The 25,446-nt window shown below is 37.9% G+C and overlaps 1 protein-coding gene across 7 annotated transcripts in view; it reads left to right on the top strand.

The window, feature by feature from the left end:
- Positions 1-25,446, top strand: part of DNAH7 (dynein axonemal heavy chain 7) — a 267,521-nt gene that overhangs the window by 38,649 nt on the left and 203,426 nt on the right. For all 7 annotated transcript variants that reach the window (XM_040475707.1, XM_040475712.1, XM_040475714.1 and 4 more), the window contains 8 exons: positions 5,387-5,506; positions 10,227-10,410; positions 11,016-11,195; positions 15,147-15,419; positions 16,201-16,328; positions 19,288-19,366; positions 21,090-21,314; positions 24,873-25,019. In XM_040475707.1, the coding sequence (XP_040331641.1) occupies positions 5,387-5,506; positions 10,227-10,410; positions 11,016-11,195; positions 15,147-15,419; positions 16,201-16,328; positions 19,288-19,366; positions 21,090-21,314; positions 24,873-25,019 (1,336 nt within the window). The remainder of the gene's footprint in view (positions 1-5,386; positions 5,507-10,226; positions 10,411-11,015; positions 11,196-15,146; positions 15,420-16,200; positions 16,329-19,287; positions 19,367-21,089; positions 21,315-24,872; positions 25,020-25,446) is intronic.

Raw genomic sequence — 25,446 nt, 5'->3', positions numbered from 1 at the left:
CCAAAGTTAGGATCTTTAGTATGCCCCTTCTAGCCCTACTAGGGCTATCCCTGAGGTCCGTTCCAGGAAGCGAAGCCATCCAAGATTGCTGGAGCTTGGCCACCATCTGATTTTAAGCTCTCTAGTTCACCCCTTGTCCTCCCTCCCTAGGTCTCTGTTTTTCCACAGGTAAAATGATGTGTGGTGTCCGAGGCCCCTCACCTCCCTCACTCTGTCCCTTTCTGCCTTTTTTAAAAAACAAATTCTAGGGGTGCCTGGTTGGCTCAGTCAGTTAAGCGTCCAACTTCGGCTCAGGTCATGATCTCATTGTTCATGGGTTCGACCGTACATCGGGGTCTGTGCTGATAGCTCAGAGCCTTGAGCCTGCTTTGGATTCTGTGTCCCCCTCTCTCTCTGCTCCTCTCCTGCCCATGCTCTCTCTCTCTCTCAAAAATGAATAAACATTAAAAATTTTTTTTAAATTCTAGTTTTTTATGCAGATGTAACTTTATATAAACCTGTAAATGTGATCAGGTATATTTAAGTCCAGTATTTTTTACTTTGCTTGACTTCCACCAGCCTTTCTTTTCCTTATCTCTGCCCTTCTTTCCACCAACCCAGCCAAAGACACGTGATAACCACCCATTGGGATATCTCCTATCACCAAATACATACGTGTATCCATACAATGTACACATGTACATAGCACAAAAATGGCTTTTGCTGGTCAGACTGCAGATTGTTAGAAAGGGCATCCTTTTGGCTTTCCATTGTTATAATGTAGATTTCTTGACCACTTGAATTTGGCTTTTGGAAGGGGGAGAGGTTATCTCCTTGCCTGTGTTTTTCTCATTTCTTTTCTTTTGGATACTGGGGCTCAAATACTTCTTCCTGAAAAGACTCATGGTTTAATTTTGCATGCAGTAATGAGGTCGTACTATGTAGTGTGTCACTTTCACAAGGGACGCTGGCATGCAGGAATACATTTCATTTTCACCATACTACCAGAGCCATTTTCTTTTATATCCACCCACACGTAGTGCTGGAGGCTAGGAGGCCAGGCTTCAGTGGCTCGTATTTTCCATAAAGGGCTACACTTTTGTTGGACGATGTCAGAAGTTTGCAAGAGACAAACTGAGAGGAGGAAAGGGAAGAAAAAGTTCCAAAGTGGAGATGAAACCACAATAAAGAATGGATGTGCCCCAAATTGGTGTCCATGTTCATGGCGGCAGAGGTATTAGTAGCAGCAACTGAAGCAAACCTCAGAGAATCCAGGATAGAGACAAATGAGAAAGAAGCTTTGCCTTCTATGGGTAGCAAACTCCAAAGTTGCCCTTGTAGACATGAGTCACCTTTTCTAAGTGAATGTTGAGTGGTGGACAGTCAAGAGTACTGCCTCTCGGAGTAGGAGCCAGTGTTGAATATACAGGGCATCTTTCCTCTAGGTGACAGTCATTTGGCCTGAATCTCAGCAGGTCTTGAAAATATAGGACATCTCTATGTGTGGCAGTGGGTTAGGGAATGGTAATGCAAAAATCATCCGAATGACCGTAAAAATGCATGTGTGGAGACCTGAAGGGGATGCTCTGTAGATGGGAATGTGCAAGTTCATGTCTTTGAGTAGTTAGATTTATAGAACCCACTTAATGTCAGAGATATCATTTGCAATGCAATTATAACCTATGCAGCACACAGGTATTTTTGCTTGAAAAACAGTATGTATATATGAAGACACATGTGTAAAGTGTGTGTGTGTGTATGTATATATATGTAGACATTATCATAGAATATGAATGACAGTAGTTGAATATAAAAGGAAGTCTAAGTGAAGCTTATGTTAAAATATAAAATGAATTTTTTCAAATTCATGATTTGACTAAGGTGAGCCCAAGAAAATGTTTCTAGATTGAAATTTGGATTCACTTACCCAAAGCATTCAGAAGATAGAAGTTCCATCACTCCTGAATGCATTAAAAAGATGCTTAATCTAACTCACAAGAGAAATGGAAAGAGATTGAAATAAACACTGCACTGAGAAATCCTTCTATTTCCTATCAGATTGGCAAAATTCCAACATATTGCCATCGCATTTAGTTGGCAAGGCTTGGAGAAATGGATACTCTTTGGAGGGGGAATTCAGCTATCAAAATTAATTTTTTTTTTGACATTTGAGTCCAGCAATCTGACTTCTGAGACCCTACAGATACACCTGAAAATGTAGGAAACGATATAGGTATGATGTTCTTTGTTGTGGCATTTGTTGATAAAAGACTGGAAACAACCAAGTGTCCATCAATTATGGACCATATCAGGGGCGCCTGGGTGGCGCAGTCGGTTAAGCGTCCGACTTCAGCCAGGTCACGATCTCGCGGTCCGGGAGTTTGAGCCCCGCTTCGGGCTCTGGGCTGATGGCTCAGACAGATCCTGGAGCCTGTTTCCGATTCTGTGTCTCCCTCTCTCTCTGCCCCTCCCCCGTTCATGCTCTGTCTCTCTCTGTCCCAAAAATAAATAAACGTTGAAAAAAAATTTAATTATGGACCATATCAAAAAGTTATAGTACATTCATTCACACAATGGAATACTACAGAGCGGTAAAATCCAAATGAGCACAATCTCAATGCGCTAATGTGTAAAGTGTCCAGGATGTAGTAAGGGAAAAAATCAAGTGCAGAACATGGCCTATAGTGTGCTGTTTTGAACGTAACGAGGGAGGGGGACTGGCAAGAACAAACCGTGTTTCAAAGAAAAGGAAAAATTCAGGGAACAAACAAGAAATGCAGGCACTTGGGGTGAAATTTGGAGGGTGACTTGTTCCCTTTAAGAAGTGATACTAAGTTTGAGAACAGGAGAACAAAATCAGAGACGGACTTGGTGCTAAGTGTGCAGTGTTGGGCGTGAACTGTTGAAATCCCTCCTGCTTGAAATCAGTGATTGATCCAAGGGTCAAGGTGTGTTTCAACCTGTGATGAACATCACATGGCATCTTCCTTTAGCAAAGGTCCTAGGGTTCAGGACCTGAGTGATTTGGCCTATTATTTGGTTCTATTAATAGATAATTGAGATGAAGAAGAGATTTTGGCAGTTAGAGGACTCATCATCATAAAACTTTGAGACCTAGAAACCTAACATTCTTCTCTAGCTAACCAAGTTCAAACTAATGCAAAGTAGCAATCTTTTCCCTTACTCCTATAGTCTTAAACCAGTGGTTGAAACTATTGTCCTACTGCTAGGTTATTGTTGGGATCATCCTGAGAGAATAAGAGTATCTGGTCGTGTTGTTCTCATCTTCATAACAATTCAGACTATAGACCAAATGGGAAATGTTGTCAGGGATTTCATGGAAAGTTGCTGAACTCTAAAACATGTGAAAAGGCCTTTCAATTTCAAAACCTCAAAGATGGATAGCCTATGCCTAGAATTCTGCCTCAAGTCAAACACTAAGGAGCTGCAGGGAAAATTGGTCTGGTGGCTGAGTGGCAAAATGAATTCCAAAATGAATTGACATGTAACATTAGTTTCAGGTATACACCCTAATGATGTGATATTTGTATGTATTGTATATATATTGCAAAATGATCACCACAACAGTTTTGTTAACATCTACCCTCATACATAAAAAATTTTTTCTTGTTGATAACTTTCAAGATCCACTCTCATAGCTACTTTCAAATATGCAGTGCAGTATTATTATCCCTAGTCCCCATGCCATATGTTACCTCCCTGTGACTTACTTTATAACTGGGAATTTGTACCTTTTGACCCCCCATGCTCATTTTGCCTGCCCTCCAGCCTCTGCCTCAGGCAACCACCAACCATATCGTTTTTGTTGTTGTTTTAGATTTCATATACATGAGATCATAAAGGTATTTGTCTTTCTATGTCTGACTTATTTCACTTAGCATACTGCCTTCAGGGTCCACCCATGATGTCTCAAGTGGCAAGATTTCATTCTCTTATGGTTGAATAATGTTCCGTTGTATACATTATGTACCACAAAATGTACCACATTTTCTTTATCTTGCAATGGACATTTAGGTTGTTTCCATGTTTTGACTATTATAAATAACGCAATGAACATGGGGGTGTATAAATCTTTTTGAATTAGTGTTTTTGTTTTCTTGAGATAAATACTGAGAAATGTAATTGCTGGATAATAACATGGTAGTTCTATTTTTTGTTTTTTGAGGAACCTCCATATTGTTTTCCTTAGTGGCTGCACAAATTTAGATTTCCAACAGGAGTACGCAAGAATTCTCTCTTTACATTCTCACCAACAGTTGTTACTTCTTATCTTTTTTGTAATAGTTATTCTAACAGGTTTGAGATGATATATCATTGTGATTTTGATTTGTATTTCCCTGATGATTAGTGATCATCTTTTCATGTACGTTTTGGCCATTTGTATATCTTCTTTGGAAAAATGTCTATTCAAATATCTGCCCATTTGTTAATCAGATTTTTTTTCTATTGGGTTGTATGTGTTCTTTATAAATTCTTTACATTAACCCCTATCAGTATTTAATTTGCAAATATTTTCTCCCATTCAGTAGATTGCCTTTTCATTTTGTTAATGACTTACTTTTGCTGTGCAGAAGCTTTTTTATTTAATGTAGTCCCACATGTTTATTTTTTGCTTTTGTTGCCTTTGCTTTTGGCATCAGATCCAAAAAAAATCATTGCCAACACTGATGTCAAGGAGCTTACCACCTATGTTTTCTTCTAGGAATTTTATGGTTTCAGGTCTTACATTTAAGTCTTTAATCCATTTTGAGTTAATTCTTGTGTAGGGTATAAGATACGGATTCAGTTTCATTCTTTTGCATGTGGCTGTCCAGTTTTCCCAACAGAAAATCTTAAAGGTATAAATCATGTATAACAAAGATCCATAGCACTGTAGTCAGAAAAGGAGTTGTATGGAGAATTGTTGACTAGAGTAAGCACTGTGTTTTCTTAAAAAAAAAAAAAAAATCAAACCCGGACAGGATCAAAATATTTTGATACAGTAGGTCTTACGTGTGAGAACTCTGCCATACCATGACACCCTCAAATCTAAGGTTGCTTTCTTTTCAGAGTGGGTGCAATTTTTGTTTTAGGAGCTTTGTAAGCTTTGAGCTTCACCTCTTTTCCTGTTTTTTAATTGTTCCAGTTTGAAACCAAAAATAAAAACATGTCAACTCTCTTCTATTTCACAGTGACATTTCATGATCGTGTGTTCCTATTGAATTTAATTACATTAATTCTTTTAAAATTAAAATTACTTTTTAAAATCTCAGGTTTTTAAATATTTTATTAACACAAACCTTAATGAGCCTACGAATATCCTATTTTGGAGGAGATCAGTTAACAAAAATATTAAATGCAAAAAAAACCTCCTGCCTTAATTATTGTTCATTTTTATCTCTTGCAGAAAATTACGTTTAGTTGATATAGAAGAATTTCATAATCGCCAGGATGCATTAGAGCTATCAATATTTCAGACCATTGTCATGAAACACATGGAATCTGCCAAAGAGACTCTACTTAAAATGTAAAGTTTTGAAGTTTCATTGAAGAAAACAAGTTTAAAAATGTGATTGGTGGGGAATTATATTTTAAATGCATTTAGAAAATCCCATTAAAAATTTTTTTAATTATTCCTGTTCAAGATTTAAATATAATGTCTTTAAGTGCCTTGGTCTGTAATGTCCATCCAGAAGATGTCCTCCACAGCACAGATGATGCAGAAACTAAAATGATTATAGCGCTTTCTTCCCCCAATGTCTGGTTTCTACTTAATGCTCTGAGAATGGGGTTGAATGTAATGGGAGGAATGATCATCAACTAATCCATTTGCTAGATATTTATGACATCTATTAATATGTATAAGGCACTGTAACTCTTTGATTTTGCTTTTGGATTGGGGATGCAGAAGAGTTTAAAGCATGATTAGGTGGAGAAAATATATTCTTTAAATTAGTTTACAATGACATTGAGAGGTTAGACCTCTCAAATGATTAATTCAACATCTTTTGGGTTTGACCCTTCAAAATGGAATAGCCAGATATGAAAATTATTGATCTAGGTGCCAGACGATATGCTGTGAAACAATACAGGAAAACTGTTTCTCTCGTGGGTTATTAGGTTATTATAAATAGGACATTAAAATTAGGTCAAATTGCAGATAACAGAGGCCATGAAACTCTAGCATGGCTTCATGATTTCCAAAAGTTATTTAGAAATATATCCTGATAGTTGAAGACTGAACCTTTCCTTTATCTTTTTTTCTTCTCTAATACGATCAAATCTTTGGCATTATTTGAAAGAATCTAGACTTTTATTTAATATTAGTATTTAGTTAACGTTAAACAGAGGAGAGATGTAGAATGAAACCCTATCATTACAGAGAATAAAATGACCTCTTAAGACAGAATACAAGTACATTTTCTTGATCTATAACTTCAGAGTTATACCTCAGGAATATATTACTACTGTAAATTTTGGTAAATTGGGTGTCAAAGTACAGAGCAGAGTACAGACCTTTATTGAAAACTTTTTCTGAGAGTTGTAGACTGATGAGCTGTATCTCTTGATGCTTCCTGATTGACTCTCAGACAACACTCTGACCATACTTTAAATAGTGAGCCAGAATGTGTTTATCGTGGCTAAAAGGCAGAACATCACCTCACCACAATGAAGAAACAATTAGTAAATGATTAATTATGACCTCTACCTGAAACCCAGACCTTTCTTTGCATACTCATCCTTTGCTGTTATGCAGTAGTTGCTATGGTTTATCACCCTTACCTTCTGGAAACCCATTTTTTTAAAAATTTTTTAATGTTTTTATTTATTTTTGAAAGAGACAGAACATGAGTGGGGGAGGAGCAGAGAGAGAAGGAGACACAGAATTCGAAACAGGCTCCAGGCTCTGAGCCGTCAGCACAGAGCCTGATGCGGGGCTCGAACTCACAAACTGTGAGATCATGACCTGAGCTGAAGTTGGATGCTCAATTGACTGAGCCACCCAGGCACCCCCAAATTTATTTATTTATTTTTTTGAGAAAGAGAGAAAACGTGAGTGCAGGAGGGGCAGAAGAGAGAGAGAGAGAGAGAGAGAGAGAGAGAGAGAGAGAGAGAGAGAGAGAATGAATCCCAAGCTGGCTCCACACCATCAGCCCGGAGCCCAATGCAGGGCTTGAACCCATGAACCATGAGATCATGACCTGAGCAGAAGTCAGACACTCAAGTGCTGAGCCACCCAGGCGCCCCTCCAAGATCTTTTTTATTTTTTAATGTAGGTGTTGACCACTATAAATTTCCCTCTGGTCATTGCTTTTTTTTCATTCTGTGATTTTTGGTAAAGTTTTCATTTTCATTCATCTCAAATTATTTTCATATTTCCCTTGTGATTTCCTTTTTGATTGGCTGGTTCTTTAGGACTATGTTGTTTAATTTCCATGTATCTGTAAATTTCCAGAGTGTCCTTCTGTTACTGATTTAGAATTTGTATGATTTCAATCCTTTTATATTCTTTGAGACTTAGGACAACCAACTATTTTTTTATCTTCTCTCAGAAGCCTCTTCTGTGTGTACGCCTTTCCCTTTATTCCCACTGCAACTACTCGGGGCAGGCTCTTTTAATCTCCCAGGTAGCCTACAAACTACTGGCGCATGAATCTTAACCCCTAATTCATTGCTTACCTTTCATTGACCAAATAAGTCAACATTTCTTAACCTTTTTTAAGGTCTTTTGCAACCTGGACCTAAGCTATCTCTTGCATTCTCGGTTCTGAAAAGGCTTTCACCTTGGGCCATGCCTGGAGAAACTGTCATGTTAAACAGGACATAACTTCTAAGACTAGTCTGTAACTGTATCTTACCACTGTTAAGTATTCAATGGGTAAAGGCTCTTTGTTCTCCTTTTTAACCAATTATTGGTTTTTAATTTTATGTTTATTATTTTTGAGAGACAGAGAGGGACACACAGAATCTGAAGAAGGCTCCAGGCTCGGAGCTGTCAGCACAGAGCCCGATGTGGAGCTCAAACCCACAGATCATGAGATCATGACCTGAGCCAAAGTCAGATGCTTAACTGACTGAGCCACCCGGGCACCCCCAATTATTGATTTTTAAAATAGTTATTATTTTTTTTATATGTAGGATGAGGATTCTAGGAAAATTTGAAAGTTGTTTAGTTGCCTCCTTCTTAGCATTGCTGTCTTTGCACATGTAATTATATCAAATTGAATCAGAGGTTAAGGAAATTAAACAGAACAAAAGCTTCTTGAATGCCATCACCAAAATATTGTGATTCACACTATTTATGGTACTTCTTATTACTGGAGAAGGTTCTCTTCTGTCCTTCAATATACAGTCCAAATGACATTTCTTCTGTGAAATCTCTATTGTTACCTCTTGAAAATTATCTCTCCCTTCTGAATACCTCTGACACTTTATTCTGTTAGAATTCCTTCCTGTTATAATACGTATTTATGTGTTTGTCTTTTCCTCCATTAGCCTGTAAGTACTTTGAAGACTGAGTAACAATTTTGTACCAAATGTTTTATACATAATAGGGAGCCTTTGGGACAATGGCTGAAAAATTTTTAGATTTTCTTTAAAAAAAAAAAAAAAAAAAAGACAAACGCTTTATCCAGTGATATAGCCCCAAACTTATTCCATCTCTTGTCTGAACTACTGGAAGTCTCTCAGTCTCCTTTCTTAATCTAGCTTTGCCCTTCACTACTTGGTATTTGCCTCTTGTCCTCTTTATTTATTGCTTAAACAATGACAACTTACCGGAGAATTATCTACCATGGCTTTATTTTGGAGCATGAGGCTGTGCCAACTTCTTGTGTTTAGTTCTCAAGTTGTGCAAAAGTCCTTACAGACTTTCTCCCACTTATTTCTTCCTATTCTAGGAAGAAATCTTTATATTATCTCTATTACAGACAATGAAATGATTCACATATATTAGCCCCACTTATCCACCTATTTTTTTCTTATTATCCTACTTCTACTTCAGGTCGTTTTCTCACAATCTTCCTCATTTCATTTCCATCCTTCAGTGAAATGCCATCTTCATTATAAAACCCTTCTGTGTTACTTACATGGAAAATTATATTTTAATCCTTTGACTTCAAGACTGTCTTTCTGCTATGACACATTGCCTTCATTATTATAAGAGAAAGGATGATGTCATATCTTTTTATATCTCTTGTGACACTGTTCCTAATGCACAATAGATGCTAAACACGTATTTGTTAAAGGAATGAATACATATATTTAATATTTAGATCTCTCTTGGAGCATTCAGGCAACTCCTGAAAATATGTGCACTCTACTTTTAAAAAATCCATTATCTCTTATGAAAGAAATATCAACATTCCTTAATTTTGTAGTGTTAGTGGTTTTATAAATTGAAAACTTGAATTTTTCTGTTTATAAATTTACTGTTAGCCTTTTATTACAAAGATACATACACATTTGAAACTTTGTTTTAAATCAGTCATTCTTTCAGGATTTCACGTTGAGGGGAATAAGAACATAGACACTTGATTTTATTGGTTTGTCTTGTTTTCAAGTCATTGTGAAAAAGCATAGGATAAAATTCAACCTATTTGGTTGAACCAAATAACTCTCTTGGTCTAATCAGATATTTACATTTACGTTTAACAAATTCATTCCCTGAGGAACATTTTAGGGACTGGTAAGGAGTATTTTGTAATATCCAATAGTTTTTATTTCAGTAGTATAGGAATCATAGTTTCAGGAGTTAGACTTACAGTTTTTTCTTACAGCATCACATTGTTGAGTCATTTTCAACGTTTTTTTTTTTTGTTTTTGTTTTTTATTTTTTATTTATTTATGGGACAGACAGAGACAGAGCATGAACGGGGGAGGGGCAGAGAGAGAGGGAGACACAGAATCGGAAACAGGCTCCAGGCTCCGAGCCATCAGCCCAGAGCCTGACGCGGGGCCCGAACTCGTGGACCGTGAGATCGTGACCTGGCTGAAGTCGGACGCTTAACCGACTGCGCCACCCAGGCGCCCCTGTTGAGTCATTTTCTATCGGCTATGCTGAACATTTCTTTTCCTAGCAAAAGTGAAATATGCTACTGCTTACATTTCAGAGGGTGGATAATGTCAGTGAGCAATACAGCTCTCTGTGAAGACCTTTGGATGTCCAGAAGTTACTGTTAATGCTTAATGGAAAAGGAGTAATTCACTGAAAGTATTAACTTCTAAAAGTCTTTTGTGCTTTCAAGGTGGTTTCCAGAAGTGCAGAATATTTATTACCAAGGTAATAAAAAAAAGCAATTGCCAACTGGTGACAACAATGCCAAATTGGAATCTTTTTTCAACTGCGCTGCTACACTTATGACTTTACAGCTGCAGGAACTCACTTTGGTCTCCATGCAGGATTTCACAGACCTAATTGCACGACCACCAGTAAGTATGGTGTAGTTACACCAGTATTCATCTACTAATTTATTTTCAAAAGGGAAAAGATAAAAAAAAAAATCTACCAGTAGAAGATGAGGAAGTAAATCTTTAGACCACTTACCTGTTGTAAAAAAAGTTAGCGTCAACCTGAATATTCAGGATATAGGATTCTCATCACATTGCTGCGGATTAGTGAAGGGAAGTGAAAATTCTCATTATTGGGAAATTTGGGTCATGATGGCTGGAGATTTCTGCAAGGAACTCTTTTCTTTCTGGAAGAAGGTCCTGTTAGAATGTGAGCTGGGTGGGCCTAAGAATTTAAATGTTCTCTTGGACTCTTTCTTATGTGATTCTAGAGCCCCACTGCTATGCATATCCTCCTTTTTCTGGAACCTTGACACTATAATTGATCTGTAGGCCCAGTGAATACTAGATAACAAGTCTAGCTGGAAATTGCTCTTGACCTTTTTAGTAGAGCTCCTCATTGGCTTAATTGTCTAGGGCATAAGAGGAAAGGTGAGTTCCCATGTGTTCTGATTGGGACCAGTGCACTCTTGAGTCTCTCCCAATTCATATAAATATTCACATACACTTATGAATATTTTTTGCAGGATTCTGTTAGAGCTTTTGAACATCCAGGTTTCATCATGAGGCTGATTCTTGAAAATGACACCATTAAGTTTGAACCTGAGTTCAATGACTATATAGACATCCTTCTAAATGTGTATGATATCATGATTAAGGCTGTCAGTTTTGTGCCAAGAGTTGAGACCAAATTGTATTCCAAATGGGTAAGTAACAAGGATATTATGATTGTTTGAATTTTCATGATGATATTCACGTCAACCTCTAAAAGCTGTGGACACATATCGTCTGCTTTGCATAATATAAATGGCCGTTATAGTAACATTGACTTATCAGAAAATTTTAATTAAAAAAAATACTATTTTCCCATTAGCTGCTCTTACAGTATTCCTAGTTTCTTAGTCTAGTCTTCCACTAGACTGAGAATTTTCTTAAGGGAAAGTTTTAAGTTGTGACCAGGTTTAAAGCAGTCAGTGAGTATTGGCTGTAGCACACAGGCCATGCCATAGAGCTCCATTACACTTTGCTAGCTCTGTAAAACTGTCCCCCAGTTGATGAGACTCTCCTCATATATCTTTTCCCATAAGTAGTAATGTCTCTGTACTTCCAAATCATAGATTCTACTTCCCTCCTCTCTTTGGCCATTTATTTAACAAAGCTATGCTGAACTATGACATTTCAAAAGTAGTTACTGCAATCTAGTATATGAAATGAGCGTGTCTAATTCCTTAATTTGAAAGGTTTTCAAGCTTTGTAACTCCAACCAGTAGCTTTCTTGTTTTAGTTTTAAAATAGTTTACAAATATTTCATGTATACAGGAGTCCAAGAGACTATTGTGTAGTTTTAAGTGGTAGTGAAGTTAACCCCTATCTACTTACAATCTAACTAGAGAAATGGAATATTAGTGATACGTTTTAGCTCTCCCTGCTCCCCACTGCCCTTCCCTGTTCACATTCCTCTGTTTCTACCTTATTATGGGCTTACAAATGTAAGAACTTCATGCAGGGAAATCCTTGAGGACTTAATTTAAAGTGGTTCCTTTAGAATTTGCATATTTTACTCTGGAGGCCTCTGCAGACCAAGGACATTTGTTTGTTTGTTTGTTTTTTTTAATGTTTATTTTTGAGAGAGAGACAGTGTGCAAGCAGCGGAGGGACAAAGAGAGGGAGACACAGAATCCAAAGCAGACTCCAGGCTCTGAGCTGTCAGCACAGAGCCCCATGCAAGGCTCGAACTCACGAGCTGTGAGACCCAGACCTGAGCCGAAGTCGGTCACCCAACTGACTGAGCCACCCAGGCGCCCCTTACCAAGGATGATTTTTAACAAAATTCTTGCTGAGAATTTCATGGAAAACACTGGCCGTGTGAATGCTTACCCAAATCTGAGAACAGGCTGGTCATAAATTCTTAAGATGGCCATCCTTTTCTTCTCCACTGAAAAACAAGGTCTAACCAGGATATTTTCCTTAATTTTGCCCCCTCATTGAAAGGTTCCGTCACCTTTCAGCATTCTGAAATTTTGTGTCACATTTCAGTGTTCTTGGCTTCCCACTGGTGTATCAGTTATGACTTCCCTTCTCGCTCAGGCTTGAGGCTTTGTTTCCTGACAGCCGTTTTCTCACTCCATTCTCCTCCCCCGCACATAAGCCCACTTTGCATGAAAGCAAAGCTTAGGCCACCAGCGATCAGCAATCCCCAGGGCAGTTGCTCACTTCTGCACACAATTGCCTCTCAATTCACGTGTTCTCTGCCGTTTGGCCCCTAGACTTGCCCTATTATTGCTTCCTTAGCTTCCTTAGCTATGTATTATAAAAGCTAAATTTGCAATTTTTCCAATATACTTCTATGTTTTGAACTAGACAGTTATCTTAAGGTTATTTATTCCTTATATTGCCAAAAATAGAAGTCTCTCGAGAAACATAGTTTACTTTGTCTTTTGTTTAATTTCAGTCTACTGCCTCCTTCTCTGGTCATACACTGCCTTTTTTTCAAGAATGTCTTTTGAGGGAGCTTATGAAACAAATATAACAAGTTATTAAGAATAACAGTAAAACCTTGATTTGCGAGCATAATTCATTCCAGAAACATGCTTGTAATCCAAAGCACTTGTATATCAAAGTGAATTTCAAGAACCATTGACTCATTTGTGATCATGTTACATTCAGGATCATGTACTACTTGTATTGCAAGACATCGCTCATTTACCAAGTTAAAATTTATTAGAAATGTTCACTCATCTTGCAGAACGCTCACCGAACAAGTCACTCGCAATCCAAGGTTTTACTGTACTAGATGGGCTCAAAGTGGAGTAAAGGATTACCATTATTTGAATGAATACAGTTGCTATGATTTAATGGTTATAAAATATGGCTCCAGGGGCACCTAGGTGCTATAGTCGGTTAAGCAGCCCACTCTTGGTTTGGGCTCAGGTCATGATCTCATGGTTCATGAGTTGGATCCCTGAGAGGGGCTTTGTACTGACAGTGCAGAGCCTGCTTGGGATTCTCTCTCTGTCTCTCTCTCTGAAAATAAGTAAACAAACTTTAAAATAAAATAAAGCTCTAAGTTTCCTGGTTTCTAAAGTGAAGAGGAAAATTGGACACGTTTTAACTAGGATTAAACCGTTAATTTAGACTGCTCAGGTATTTTTCCTGGTATCAGATTTTGAGAGGGAGGTCTTAAATGGGACATTGTACATGAGGTAATGTTCTGAAATCCTACGTGTCACCATCACCTGGTGACACTTTAAAAATACAAATCCATCATCACCACCTCTTGCCCTAGAGACGTGGATTCAACATGATAGTTGGTTCTTAGAAATAGTTTGCCAGAATCATCTAGGGATATTTTTCTAGTGATCAGTTAGGTTTGGAAACAAGCAATATAGGTGGTACTTCAAGTAAGATCATTGAACTTGGTTTCAATGACCTTTGACAACAACTGCAGAAGTGGCATTCATGGAAGAACTTTCGTAAGAACTGTTCTTATCACAATCTTTGATAGAAACTGAAAGTGAAAATAAAATACACTTTTTTGGGGGCACCTGGGTGGCTCAGTCAGTTAAGCGTCTGACTCTTGGTTTTGGCTTGGGTCATGATCTCATGGTTTGTGAGATCAAGCCGTGCGTCAGGCTCCTCGCTGACAGCACGGAGCCTCCTTGGGATTCTGTCTCTCCCTCTCTCTCTGGGCCCCCCCCCCCCACTAAAATAAATAGTTTGAAAAATTTTTAAATACAATTTTTTCACTAAAGTTCTCAAGAAGCATCTAGTTCTAAGCAGTAGAATTTCCTAAAATCCCACTAGGGGGCATAGTGGGCAAATGCACTCCAGATACCCGAATAAATTACCCGGTTTTCTAAGGAATCCTTTGATGTTATCAAGTGAATGCTGTAGAATATCCACTAAAGATCATAGTTTTTGTTGGTTACAGTTAAAAATATCTTCTTCTGAATGAGAGGTAGAACATATATGTTTTTAAATGTAACTTGATTCAAGATAAACCATGCAGGCACATTTACTTGCCCTCCTATTTGAAAAGAGGAGACGAGCCTTTGAGATTTGCTTATTAAAAATTGTTATCTGATCCATTATTCCTATGTTAATAGCAGAATGCACATTGTGCAACTAGGGATTAATCTGCTCTAGGTGCTGTTCACAGAATCAAAGATCAAAGGTCAATGAATGAGTAAACAATCTTTCTTTGTTCTAGACAGATTACCCCTCAAGGTGAAAAAGTACTGTCATCAAAGAATATGATGATATGACATTGAGCTGGCTTATTTTTTAAAAATAAAGTACAATGCAAGCACTACCTTCGGAAAGCTAGCATTTACAACTGCACAAATAAAATGTGGATTTGGGTGTTTTTGTATGCTCTTATTCTGCATATATTTTCAAGTGACAGTTCTTTCATCCATTTGGAAAAACAAAACACAACCGGGTAGCCTTGAAGGAAAACAAAAAATTAAATGAAACTTAGATATTTAATATCTTCTGTGATTAGACTGAATATCTTTCTACAGAGATTAGAAAATCAAAAAGACCTTGTGAGGAAAAAATAAAAGACAATACGGTACGGTTGGCATTTTTGCAAAGATAAATACTATGGCTACCTAAATTTATTTTTCAAAACGAACGTTATTTTTCCCTTTGTTTAGGAAAGTAAGTCTAAACCGACAACCTTGAAGCCGATAATTCTGAATGAAATTATTGAGGCCCACAAAGAAAAGGTGAGGGAGGTGATAATGAGAGAGAGCGTGGCACCTCTGGAGCACCTCAGATTCTACGACAAGTACAACTTTCTGATCACCAGAAAAGCCGAGCAAGATGTTGATGTTTTCCTTGAAGAAAATCATAATTATGAGAAAATAATACAAGAAATTCGCAAGTACCAAAAACTAATAGAGGAAATACAGTACACGTCTAGAAAGGTGAATGATCCATTCTTGAACAGCTGTTCTTTGTAACTAACGATCTTTTCCCAATTTCATTAGGATGTGTTTGTAGCCCATGCAGTGAAAGAATCAGACCGTTACTCTCAAAAGGGAAAATACTGCCTTTCCGTGTGCCAAACATGGCCGAGCCCTGCACAGTGCTCTTGTGCTTATAGGGCTGGAAGTCTAGTATTTCAAGCCTGACTTTTAAGTACTTACATGATTTGAGCCCTCAAAAATTCCAAGAAGTTACTTTTTTTTTTTTTTTTGCTGTAATGTTTATAAATCCTTTGGAAAATATGGTAATTATACCAAAATGTGATTGCTTCTGTTTAGTAAGAGACTGGTAATTTAAAATTTTCCTTTGTCCTTTTTTATAGTTTCCACATTTTCCACCCTAAGCACGCATTCCTGTTTTGTATAGAGCAAATATAGCATTTAAATCCCTTACTATCTATAGCATTTAAATCCCTTACTATCTATTTTGCAATAATTCGATTCTCCAAAGTTCTTATATCCATTTGTTGTCCTGAAATAGAATTGGCTTCCAAGATAACAAACTCTTGAAGGAGATTTACCCAGAAGATAGTTGTAAAATACAAATGAGCGTTTAGAAAATCCTGCCTGCATCATATTAAAAAAAAAAAAAAAAAAAACCACAAAAACTCAATCTTGTTAGATCATGCACACACAAAACCAATATTGTGAGAGAGGCAAAAGTGTGGGACTTTTTTATTTCTTTTTATGTTTATTAAGCTTTTAATACTTATCATTGTAGACTATCCGTTTAGGAATGTTTGAAATGCGCTGTGAGGAATTAATCAGAGCTTTGGTGAAGCGAGCAGACATGATTTGTGGAAGACTTATAGCTAAAATGTTCAGAAATCATCAGGAAGTAAATACAAGGTATTTATGTGATACTGATTAGTTTTTTCAGGGGGATGTTAGATAGAACCAATTGTCATTCAAATAAAATTAGGGATTAGAACAGTGTCATCAGTGACCCTCCAAAAAGATAATGCCAAACTTATTTCTACTTGGTTTTGTTATTTTGTGACTATTATTATTTTTCACCACAAATGCGCCTTCCCGATTGTCTCAGTTAAGGGGGTATTAAAATGTACATTTTGTTTGTACATGTAAGATGGGTGTTATCTGACTTCACTAAGGGGAACAATAAGTTTGTATAATCAGTATACAAAATGGATTTTCAAAGTGGATTTACCCAGTAGTTGTCATGGGTCCTGATGGATCCTCAAATTTGGAACTTCATCTTACTGTAATTACTCTCCAAAGCTATGATAACTTGTTGTCTTAACTAAAACTTACTTGTTGACTAACCTGGAGATTTTTAGGAAAGCTGGCTCATGTTAAATAAACTCACAGAATGCTAAGATATAAAGCAGAATACCTGTTGATTTAAGGCAAGAAGTAGAACTAGTCTTTCAACAACTGGTTTTAGTGTTGCTCTTGGAACCTCTTTTCTGGTATCAGTTACGTGGAAAATCCTCCCCATCCCCACCAAATACTCAGAAATTTTGTAACAGTTACAGGATTAGAGGAAAAATTAGATCCTTGAAAAGAATATTCAGGTTGTGTAAAAGCCTGAAGGAAGCTTGTATTAGGCACAACAGTACGTACTTATACTCTGAATATGAACAAATCTGCTGAAGGAAGCTACAATGTTGTAGAGGAAATAGACATACAACAAACTGATAAATTACAATAGGACTCGGTAAATATTGTAGTGAGCTATGGAAGTAGAACAGAGAAGGAAATGATGAAATTCTTTCACCGTGGAGGTTGGGGAAGAGAGGAAAATCAAGGGAAAGCTAGTTACAAAGAGGAAGAGACTATGTGAATTCATTTTGAAGGATGAGTAGTAGGAGTCTGCCAGGTGAACAATGTAAGTCAAAGAATTCCAGGTAGAAAAAGGTAACACGTAGAAGGGTGTGAGGTATGAAAATGGCATGGTATATTTTAACAACTAGGACTGATTTGTGTTCCTTTCACAGACACTCTGAGGAAAGAGGACTTGTGTAGAGATTCTCCAGGAACTAGAATCCTATATTCAGCTGTAAAAGCACCTTTTCTTCTAAAAGTTGTGGAAGAATAGTGAAAACGTCTTTTACTTGTAGCTTTTCATGCTGAGTGAAATATTTATTTTAATTTCATAGCTACTTTCCCTGCCTCCAAACTGCCCTCTGAGCTCGTACCAGTTCTACTTTTTCCCTTTTTCTCCTAATACTACCTCTCACCACACTCATCGGATTTACAGAGGACGTACCCGGAATATTAGTGGAGCCATTAGATACGAATGCCTCAACTTCTTGCCTCTACATGTCTCAACTCACCTCTGTATGAACCCCTCATCCTTGTCTCTCTGCATTTTTCAGAGGGTGAGAGTCTATCACACCACTCAAACTTCTTCTCTTTGCCTATGGGCTCAACCTCATTGCCCTCCATCCTTCTGGAGCTGGTTCGGCCAGTCATCCGTCTCCTCTGTATCTCACTTAAATCTCTCCTTTGCTGTGGCTTCTGCCTTTCAAACTTAAAATCGTGTTCAAAACCCTCTTTCGTCTTCCACCTCCTCCCCCCCGACTTCAGCCCAACCTCATCACCATGTTATTTCTCTCTCTTTCATCTCACAGCCAATCTTCTTGAAGAAATTTCTACACATTTTACCTGGACTTTTTTAGCTTCCATTACTTTTTTTTTTTTTAAACTTCACAGTAAGTTCATTATATTGGCCACAACCAAAATGAGTAGGAGATATTTGCATATGACCAGAAGTTTCTGAACATATAGACCCATTTTAACCATTCCCTGCAAGTAGAGTGAATCACTCTCTTATTTAGTAACACCTTTTTGGTGTTATCTCAAATGAATCTCTGGTAAGGCTCCTAAAATTCTAGATTAGAAGTGATTGTTTATGGTCCTGTCTTTTATATAGTATTATGAACTGCTTGAGAATCATTATTATATCTTCTCTACTTCTCTATCTCTGTCACTTAATATTATAGTTGGGTATGCAATAGATTGTTAAACGTGTATTGAATGAGTATGGACACAAATTTGCTTTTAATTTTTTAGATCTCATACAGATAAGAGCATCTTTATTTTTCATGTAATGGCACATTTTAAAAAAAATTTAGTTAACATACAGTGCAATATTGGTTTCTGGAGTGGAATTCAGTGATTCATTGCCTACAAACAGCACTCAATGCTCATCATGACAAGTGCCCTCCTTAATACCCATCACCCATCTAGCCCACCCCCTAACCACCTTCTTCCATCAACCCTCAGTTTGTTCTCTATCATTAAGAGTCTGTTAGGGCTTGTTTCCTTTTTTTTTTCCCCTTCTTTTTCTCATTTCCATATGTTCATCTATCTTTCTTAAATTCTGCATATGAGTGACATCATATGGTATTTGTCTTTCTCTAACTGACTTATTTCACTTAGCATAATACACTCTAGCTCCACCCACATTGTTGCAAATGGAAAGATTTCTTTTTTTTTCTTTTTTTGATGACTGAGTAGTATTTGCAATGGCACATTTATTTATTTATTTATTTACGTTTTTTTATTTTATTTTTGGGACAGAGAGAGACAGAGCATGAACGGGGGAGGGGCAGAGAGAGAGGGAGACACAGAATCGGAAACAGGCTCCAGGCTCTGAGCCATCAGCCCAGAGCCTGACACGGGCTCGAACTCCCGGACTGCGAGATCGTGACCTGGCTGAAGTCGGACGCTTAACCGACTGCACCACCCAGGCGCCCCTGCAATGGCACATTTAAATAGTATATAGGGATGTATTTAGGAATAAAATTGAATTACATAAGATTAATTTTGTTTGGTGTTTCAGATTATGTGATGAATTTGCGAAGATAGCTGAAAAAGCTCTTAGCACTCCTCCAAATACAGCAGAACTAATGGAAATGAAGGTATTATTTATAAACTTTTTATAGCCGTATGTGTATAAGTTAATTGTTTTTTCCCCAGCTGTTATTGTCAACATGATAATACAATAACAAGTCACTCCAAAAGTTAAGAGGCTTAAAATCATGCATTGTTTTGTTTTGTTATTCTTAGCTCATGAGTCTGAAGTTCGGTGATTCAGGCTGGGTACTCACAAGCCAGTTCTGGTAACGATTGGGTCACTCACTCAACTGCGTCAGCTAGTTCTCAGTTGGGTTGACTGGTGTAACTCTCTTTGGCAATTTGACTCTGCTCCACTTGTTTCTTACACTCTGGCAGGCTCACTGGGCGTATTCTCAAGGCATGGTGGAGACACAAAAGCAAGTCCAGGTGTACGTGCTTTTCAAGTTGCTCTGGGTACCACATTAGCTAACATTTCATTGGCCAAAGCAGGTCACATGGCCACAGTCAGCCTGAGAAGACACCACAGGGCAGAGTTTTCACCACTGGGGGAAGTGAAATTTTGGAGCTCTTCATGTAATTGAAATGCCATTGCACTTTCCATTGAAATTCAAATTTTGATTGAAATCCTCCTCAGTGGAGGAGAATTTACATCTTGAGAATATTACATCTTAACATATGTTTCTACATTTATTTAGAACTGTAAACCTATCCTTCAATAAAGTATTGTAGTTTTCCTCATACAGGTGTAGCCCATTTCTTATGAAATCTGCCCGTAGCTGTATTTTCGTTTTTGTCATTAAGGAAAGTGTTGTAGGGCTGGTGTCCGCTGCAAATTGGCACTTTTACATTTGTTGCGGTGGTGGGGATTTGACTAACAGTTGTCTACCCAGCTAGTCCAGAAAGTCTCTGAGGGCAGAGCCCCAGTCTGTTGACCCTGTCAGGTGCAGAATTTCCAGCACCTGGCACGATGTCAGGCACTGTAGTAGGTGCCCCAAAATGCTATTCTGAAAGAAGAGAGGATATTATCTGCTTCATCTCTCCCAGAAAACCATAACATTCTCTGGTTTTCTTTCTTTCTTTTTTTTTTTAATATTTATTTGTTTTTGAGAGAGAGAGAGAGAGAGAGGGAGGGAGGGAAGGAGAGGGACAGAAAAGTGGAGGGGTAGAGAGAGGGGGAAGACACAGAATCTGAAGCAGACTCCTGGCTCTGGGCTGTCAGCACAGAGCCCGATGCGTGACTGGAACTCACAAACTGAGAGATCATGATCTGAGCCAAAGTCGGACACTTAGCTCACTGAGCCACCTGGGTGCCCCTCTGGTTTTCTTTTCTTTTTTTTTTTTTTATAATGTTTATTCTTTGAGAGAGAGAGACAGACAGACAGATAGAGCACAAGCAGGAGAGGGGCAGAGAGAAAGGGAGATACAGAATCCCAAGCACGCTCCAGGCTCTGAGCTGTCAGCACAGAGCTCGACGCGGGGCTCAAACTCACGGACCATGAGATCATGACCCGAGCCGAAGTCAGTCACTCAACCGACTGAGCCACCCAGGTACCCCATGGTTTTCTTTTTTATGTGTTGCCCAGTATTTGTATTTTTTTCCCCACTGCTGTTGTGAGGAGGTGCTTGGAACCAATGAGAAGTAAACTGTGCTGCAGTCTCCTGTCTTGAACCAAAAGTCTACACTGCTAAGAAGTCTGTATGTATTAATGCAAAGCATCTCCACAGCCTCTTTTTTGACTTGAGCTGTTCATTAAAATGCCATTTGTAATTTTTATTTTCCTGCAGGCTTATATTCAGAAAGTAGAGACAACTGACATGGTTGAATTGGAACAGAGACTGGTGGATTCTAAAAACTGCCTTGCCTTCCTCATCGAGTGCACCAACTTCTCTCCAGCAGACATCAGGCTAAATAATAATGTTTTCCAATGGTATGGAAGAATGGACGAAATTTTTGATGAGCACAGGAAAATCATTAATGAAAAAACAGAACAATATCAAGAAGGTCTTAAGGTTGGCATCACAGATATTTTAAATTATTTTCATTTTAGCAGTGTGGAGGTTCCTCAGAAAATTAAAAATAGACCTACCCTATGACCCAGCAATAGCACTGCTAGGAATTTATCCAAGGGACACAGGAGCACTGATGCATAGGGGCACTTGTACCCCAATGTTCATAGCAGCACTCTCAACAATAGCCAAATTATGGAAAGAGCCTAAATGTCCATCAACTGATGAATGGATAAAGAAATTGTGGTTTATATACACTATGGAATACTATGTGGCAATGAAAAAAAATGAAATATGGCCTTTTGTAGCAACATGGATGGAACTGGAGAGTGTGATGCTAAGTGAAATAAGCCATACAGAGAAAGACAGATACCATATGGTTTCACTCTTATGTGGATCCTGAGAAACTTAACAGGAACCCATGGGGGAGGGGAAGGAAAAAAAAAAAAAAAAGAGGTTAGAGTGGGAGAGAGCCAAAGCATAAGAGACTGTTGAGAACTGAGAGCAAAGTGAGGGTTGATGGGGGGTGGGAGGGAGGAGAGGGTGGGTGATGGGTATTGAGGAGGGCACCTTTTGGGATGAGCACTGGGTGTTGTATGGAAACCAATTTGACAATAAATTTCATATATAAAAAAAAAAAAAAGAAAATAGTTAAATGAAACACAAAATCAATATAAGTGACTTAAATTTTCTTCTAATTTAGTTTATTCAAATATTCTGATATGAATAATCAAGAAATGAGTATATTCTAATAAATAAATAAAAGTCAAAAAAAAAATAAATAAATTATTTTCATTTTCTGGAAATGTTTAAGTTTTAACCTCTTACATAGCATTGTCAACTCTGTTTCACGGGGTCACATATGTAAGCTTTCTCATATCATCAATTTTAGTAGAAGATGGTATACATACTGCATGGATATGGTATCCTTTCTTGATTTTCAAGGGCAAAAACTTCTAATATATTGCTCACAAATGACCATTAATAAAAATAGTGTTTATCTTATACAGCTTATAGCACTCTTTTGAGTTATTTTTACTGTGTAACATCAAAGCTCTTTTGGTGAAGAGCTTCATAGTCACTCAAACTCACCTAATAATTATGCCCAGAGTCTTTGCTCTGACATTCAGTGGCTCTTACCATTTTGTGTGTCTTTCATAGAGGATGATTTGGGATGTCCCCTCGTCTACTTGTTCAGCTTCATTTTCTACCTCCTCCACTCCTTGTTCTTGACTTCTCAGCAACCCTGAGCAACTTTTAGGTCCCTGCCTTCCTACACCTCTCCTCTCTTGCACATTCTCTCCATTGGCTTGTGAGCACACAGCTGGCCCACACACGTTCTTGTCTATCTGGGTACCTGATTGACTTTCTCAGAATTCTGCTCAATCAGACCTCAATTCTGCCTCTCTGCTTCCATTACACTTTTAACACATCTCCACTGGACCAAGTACCTGATTGTTTATGTTATTATCGTCAGGTGCATCTCCCCAGTAGATGGTCAGCTCTTTGACAGCAGGGCTGTTTGATTTGTTCCTTTCCTCCATTTATACCCATGGGCCGGTGCAGTGCCTGCACACTACAACAGTGTGAGCACTCCATAGCTATTGTATCAATAAACGGTTTAGTATTTTCAGTTTCATTTCACAGATGAAGAAACGGAGGTTCCCAAAGTGAAGAGACTTGTGCCTGGTCAGCCAGGAGAGATGTCCTTTGATAGAAAGTCTAGCCTCTTCCTATCACATTACAGAAAATACAATTAATTCAGGGGATCGTTGTTTAGAGAATAATTAATAGGCTTAAACAAAAACCCTTATTTTAACCTGTAGTCTAGGGGCACCTGGGTGGCTCAGTTAGTTGAGCACTCGACTCTTGATTTTGGCTCAGGTCATGATCTTGTTGTTCCTGAGATTGAGCCCTCCGAGCGGGCTCTGTGCTGAGTGTGGAGGCTGCCGGGGATTCTGTCTCTTTCTCTCTGCTCTTCTTCCACTTGCGCACGCGCACGCTTTCTCTCAAAAACAAAACAAAAAAACAAAACTTAAAAACAACAAAAACAACCTGTAGTCTATATTTCTGTTGTCCGTTTAGGTCATTTCAGAATTTTCTAAACCTGTAGAAAACATCATGATAGTATTAGACAAAGAATTTACACTATAATAGATTTTTTGGAAATTGCTAGGTGGCCCAGAATTATCTACACTTTGTTGTAAAGTTTACCATTCTAATTTTTTTTTTTAATGTTCATTTATTTTTGAGACCGAGGGAGACAGAGCGTGAGTGGGCGAGGGACAGACAGAGAGGGAGACACAGAATCTGAAACAGGCTCCAGGCTCTGAGCGGTCAGCACAGAGCCTGATGCGGGGCTCGAACTCATGAACCGTGAGATCATGACCTGAGCTGAAATCGGATGCTCAACTGACTGAGCCACCCAGGCGCCCCAAAGTTTACTATTCTGGAAACTACACATAATATTGATGAATTTCATCCTCTCATTTTCTTTCCCCAACTGAGCCAGCGCAGTAAAATTGCCATGAACTAAAGAAGACAGAAATAAGCCTAGATAATCCATAAAATATAAAATCTATTTTTGAATAACCCAGATTTGACTTTGAATATTTTATTAAGAGGCATTTTTTTAAGAGCCATTTAATTTGGAGTGCCTTACCAGTGACAATTTTGTAATGAGCTTTTCTCATTACACAAAACAAACCTGTTTTATATTGGAAGGCTATAGTTTTTAGTTTTTAAAATCTGGATTTACTTACCTTGTCCTTGCACATTTCCTGTGAAAAAAGCCCATAGGACAAGGAAAATAACCTTGGAATATTTTGTTTTAGGATTGAAAGTTGAAAAACTACTGAATTCAGAACACAATTAAAGAAAGTCTGCCTTTTTCCATTGTTTATAAAAATGCCAGGGATCTCTTTATAGCCCTTAAAAAAGTGGAACTTTCTCTTAACCCCATACTTGATGATTATAAATTAAAAAAATTCTTCTAAATCGTTTGTTAGCATACATTCTTTAGCATACTAAAGCATAATACCATTGTTTAACACATTCTTATTTTGTTGGTTAGAATTTCTTACATTGATAGTATAAGTTTAACTTTGTCTAATTTGTCAATTATAGGAACTCAATCCATTATTGTTAAATCTTTTTTTGAAATTTTTTTTAGCGTTTATTTATTTTTGAGACAGAGACAGAACATGAATGGGGGAGGGGCAGAGAGAGAGGGAGACACAGAATCGGAAGCAGGCTCCAGGCTCTGAGCCATCAGCCCAGAGCCCGAGGCGGGGCTCGAACTCATGGACAGCGAGATCGTGACCTGAGCTGAAGTCGGACGCTTAACCAAGACTGAGCCACCCAGGCGTCCCCATTATTTTTAAATCTTAACTATTAAAAATTCTGCATGTTTTAGATCCCTGCCCTCTTCCAGATCATTCCTTTCTTTACATTTTGCCAGTGATAATAATTCTGATAATCCTTATAAATATTTAAATTTTCTTGGGATGCCTAGGGGTTTTGCCTTTAAAAAGTTGTAACAACAAATATTATTTGTACTAGTTACGGTGTGAACGGTTTGTGGAGGAATTGGAGAGTTACGCGAAACAGTCAGAAGAATTTTACTCCTTCGGAGACCTTCAGGATGTACAGCGATACCTGAGAAAGGCTCAAACACTGAATGGAAAGTTGGATTTAGCAGCAGACAAGGTATAATTTTAAAATTTTTAAGAAGATGAATTAGTTGAAAAGAAAGAGCATTGAGTCTGTACCGTGTATTCACCTTTTAAAAATAGGTTCAAGTATAAGTGTAACTACCTTTACAGAATAATAGAAATGGCACAAATATCACTACACGGTACCCCTAAAACTAATATGATACGATAGGTTAACTCTACTGGAATTAAAATTTTAAAAAACAAATGACAAAAATAGATCTTACAGACAAGCTTCAAGGAGAAGCAGCTTTGTTTTTTTCTTTTGATAGTTATAACATTCCAGTGGCCTGCATCTTTTTTTTGAGAGATAGTTCTATCTCCATCTGCTTATTTTTAATTTTGTGTCATTTAATCATTTATATTATGTGCTAGCACCTGGTTACTACTTAAGTTTGCCTATCTTCACAGAAGCCAGTGTA

The sequence above is a fragment of the Herpailurus yagouaroundi genome, unplaced genomic scaffold (genome assembly GCF_014898765.1).
Source record: "Herpailurus yagouaroundi ecotype Mexico unplaced genomic scaffold, PumYag 140, whole genome shotgun sequence".
NCBI lineage: Eukaryota > Metazoa > Chordata > Mammalia > Carnivora > Felidae > Herpailurus > Herpailurus yagouaroundi.
Note: the sequence above shows the minus strand (reverse complement) of the source record. Positions and strands in the feature narration are given on the sequence as shown.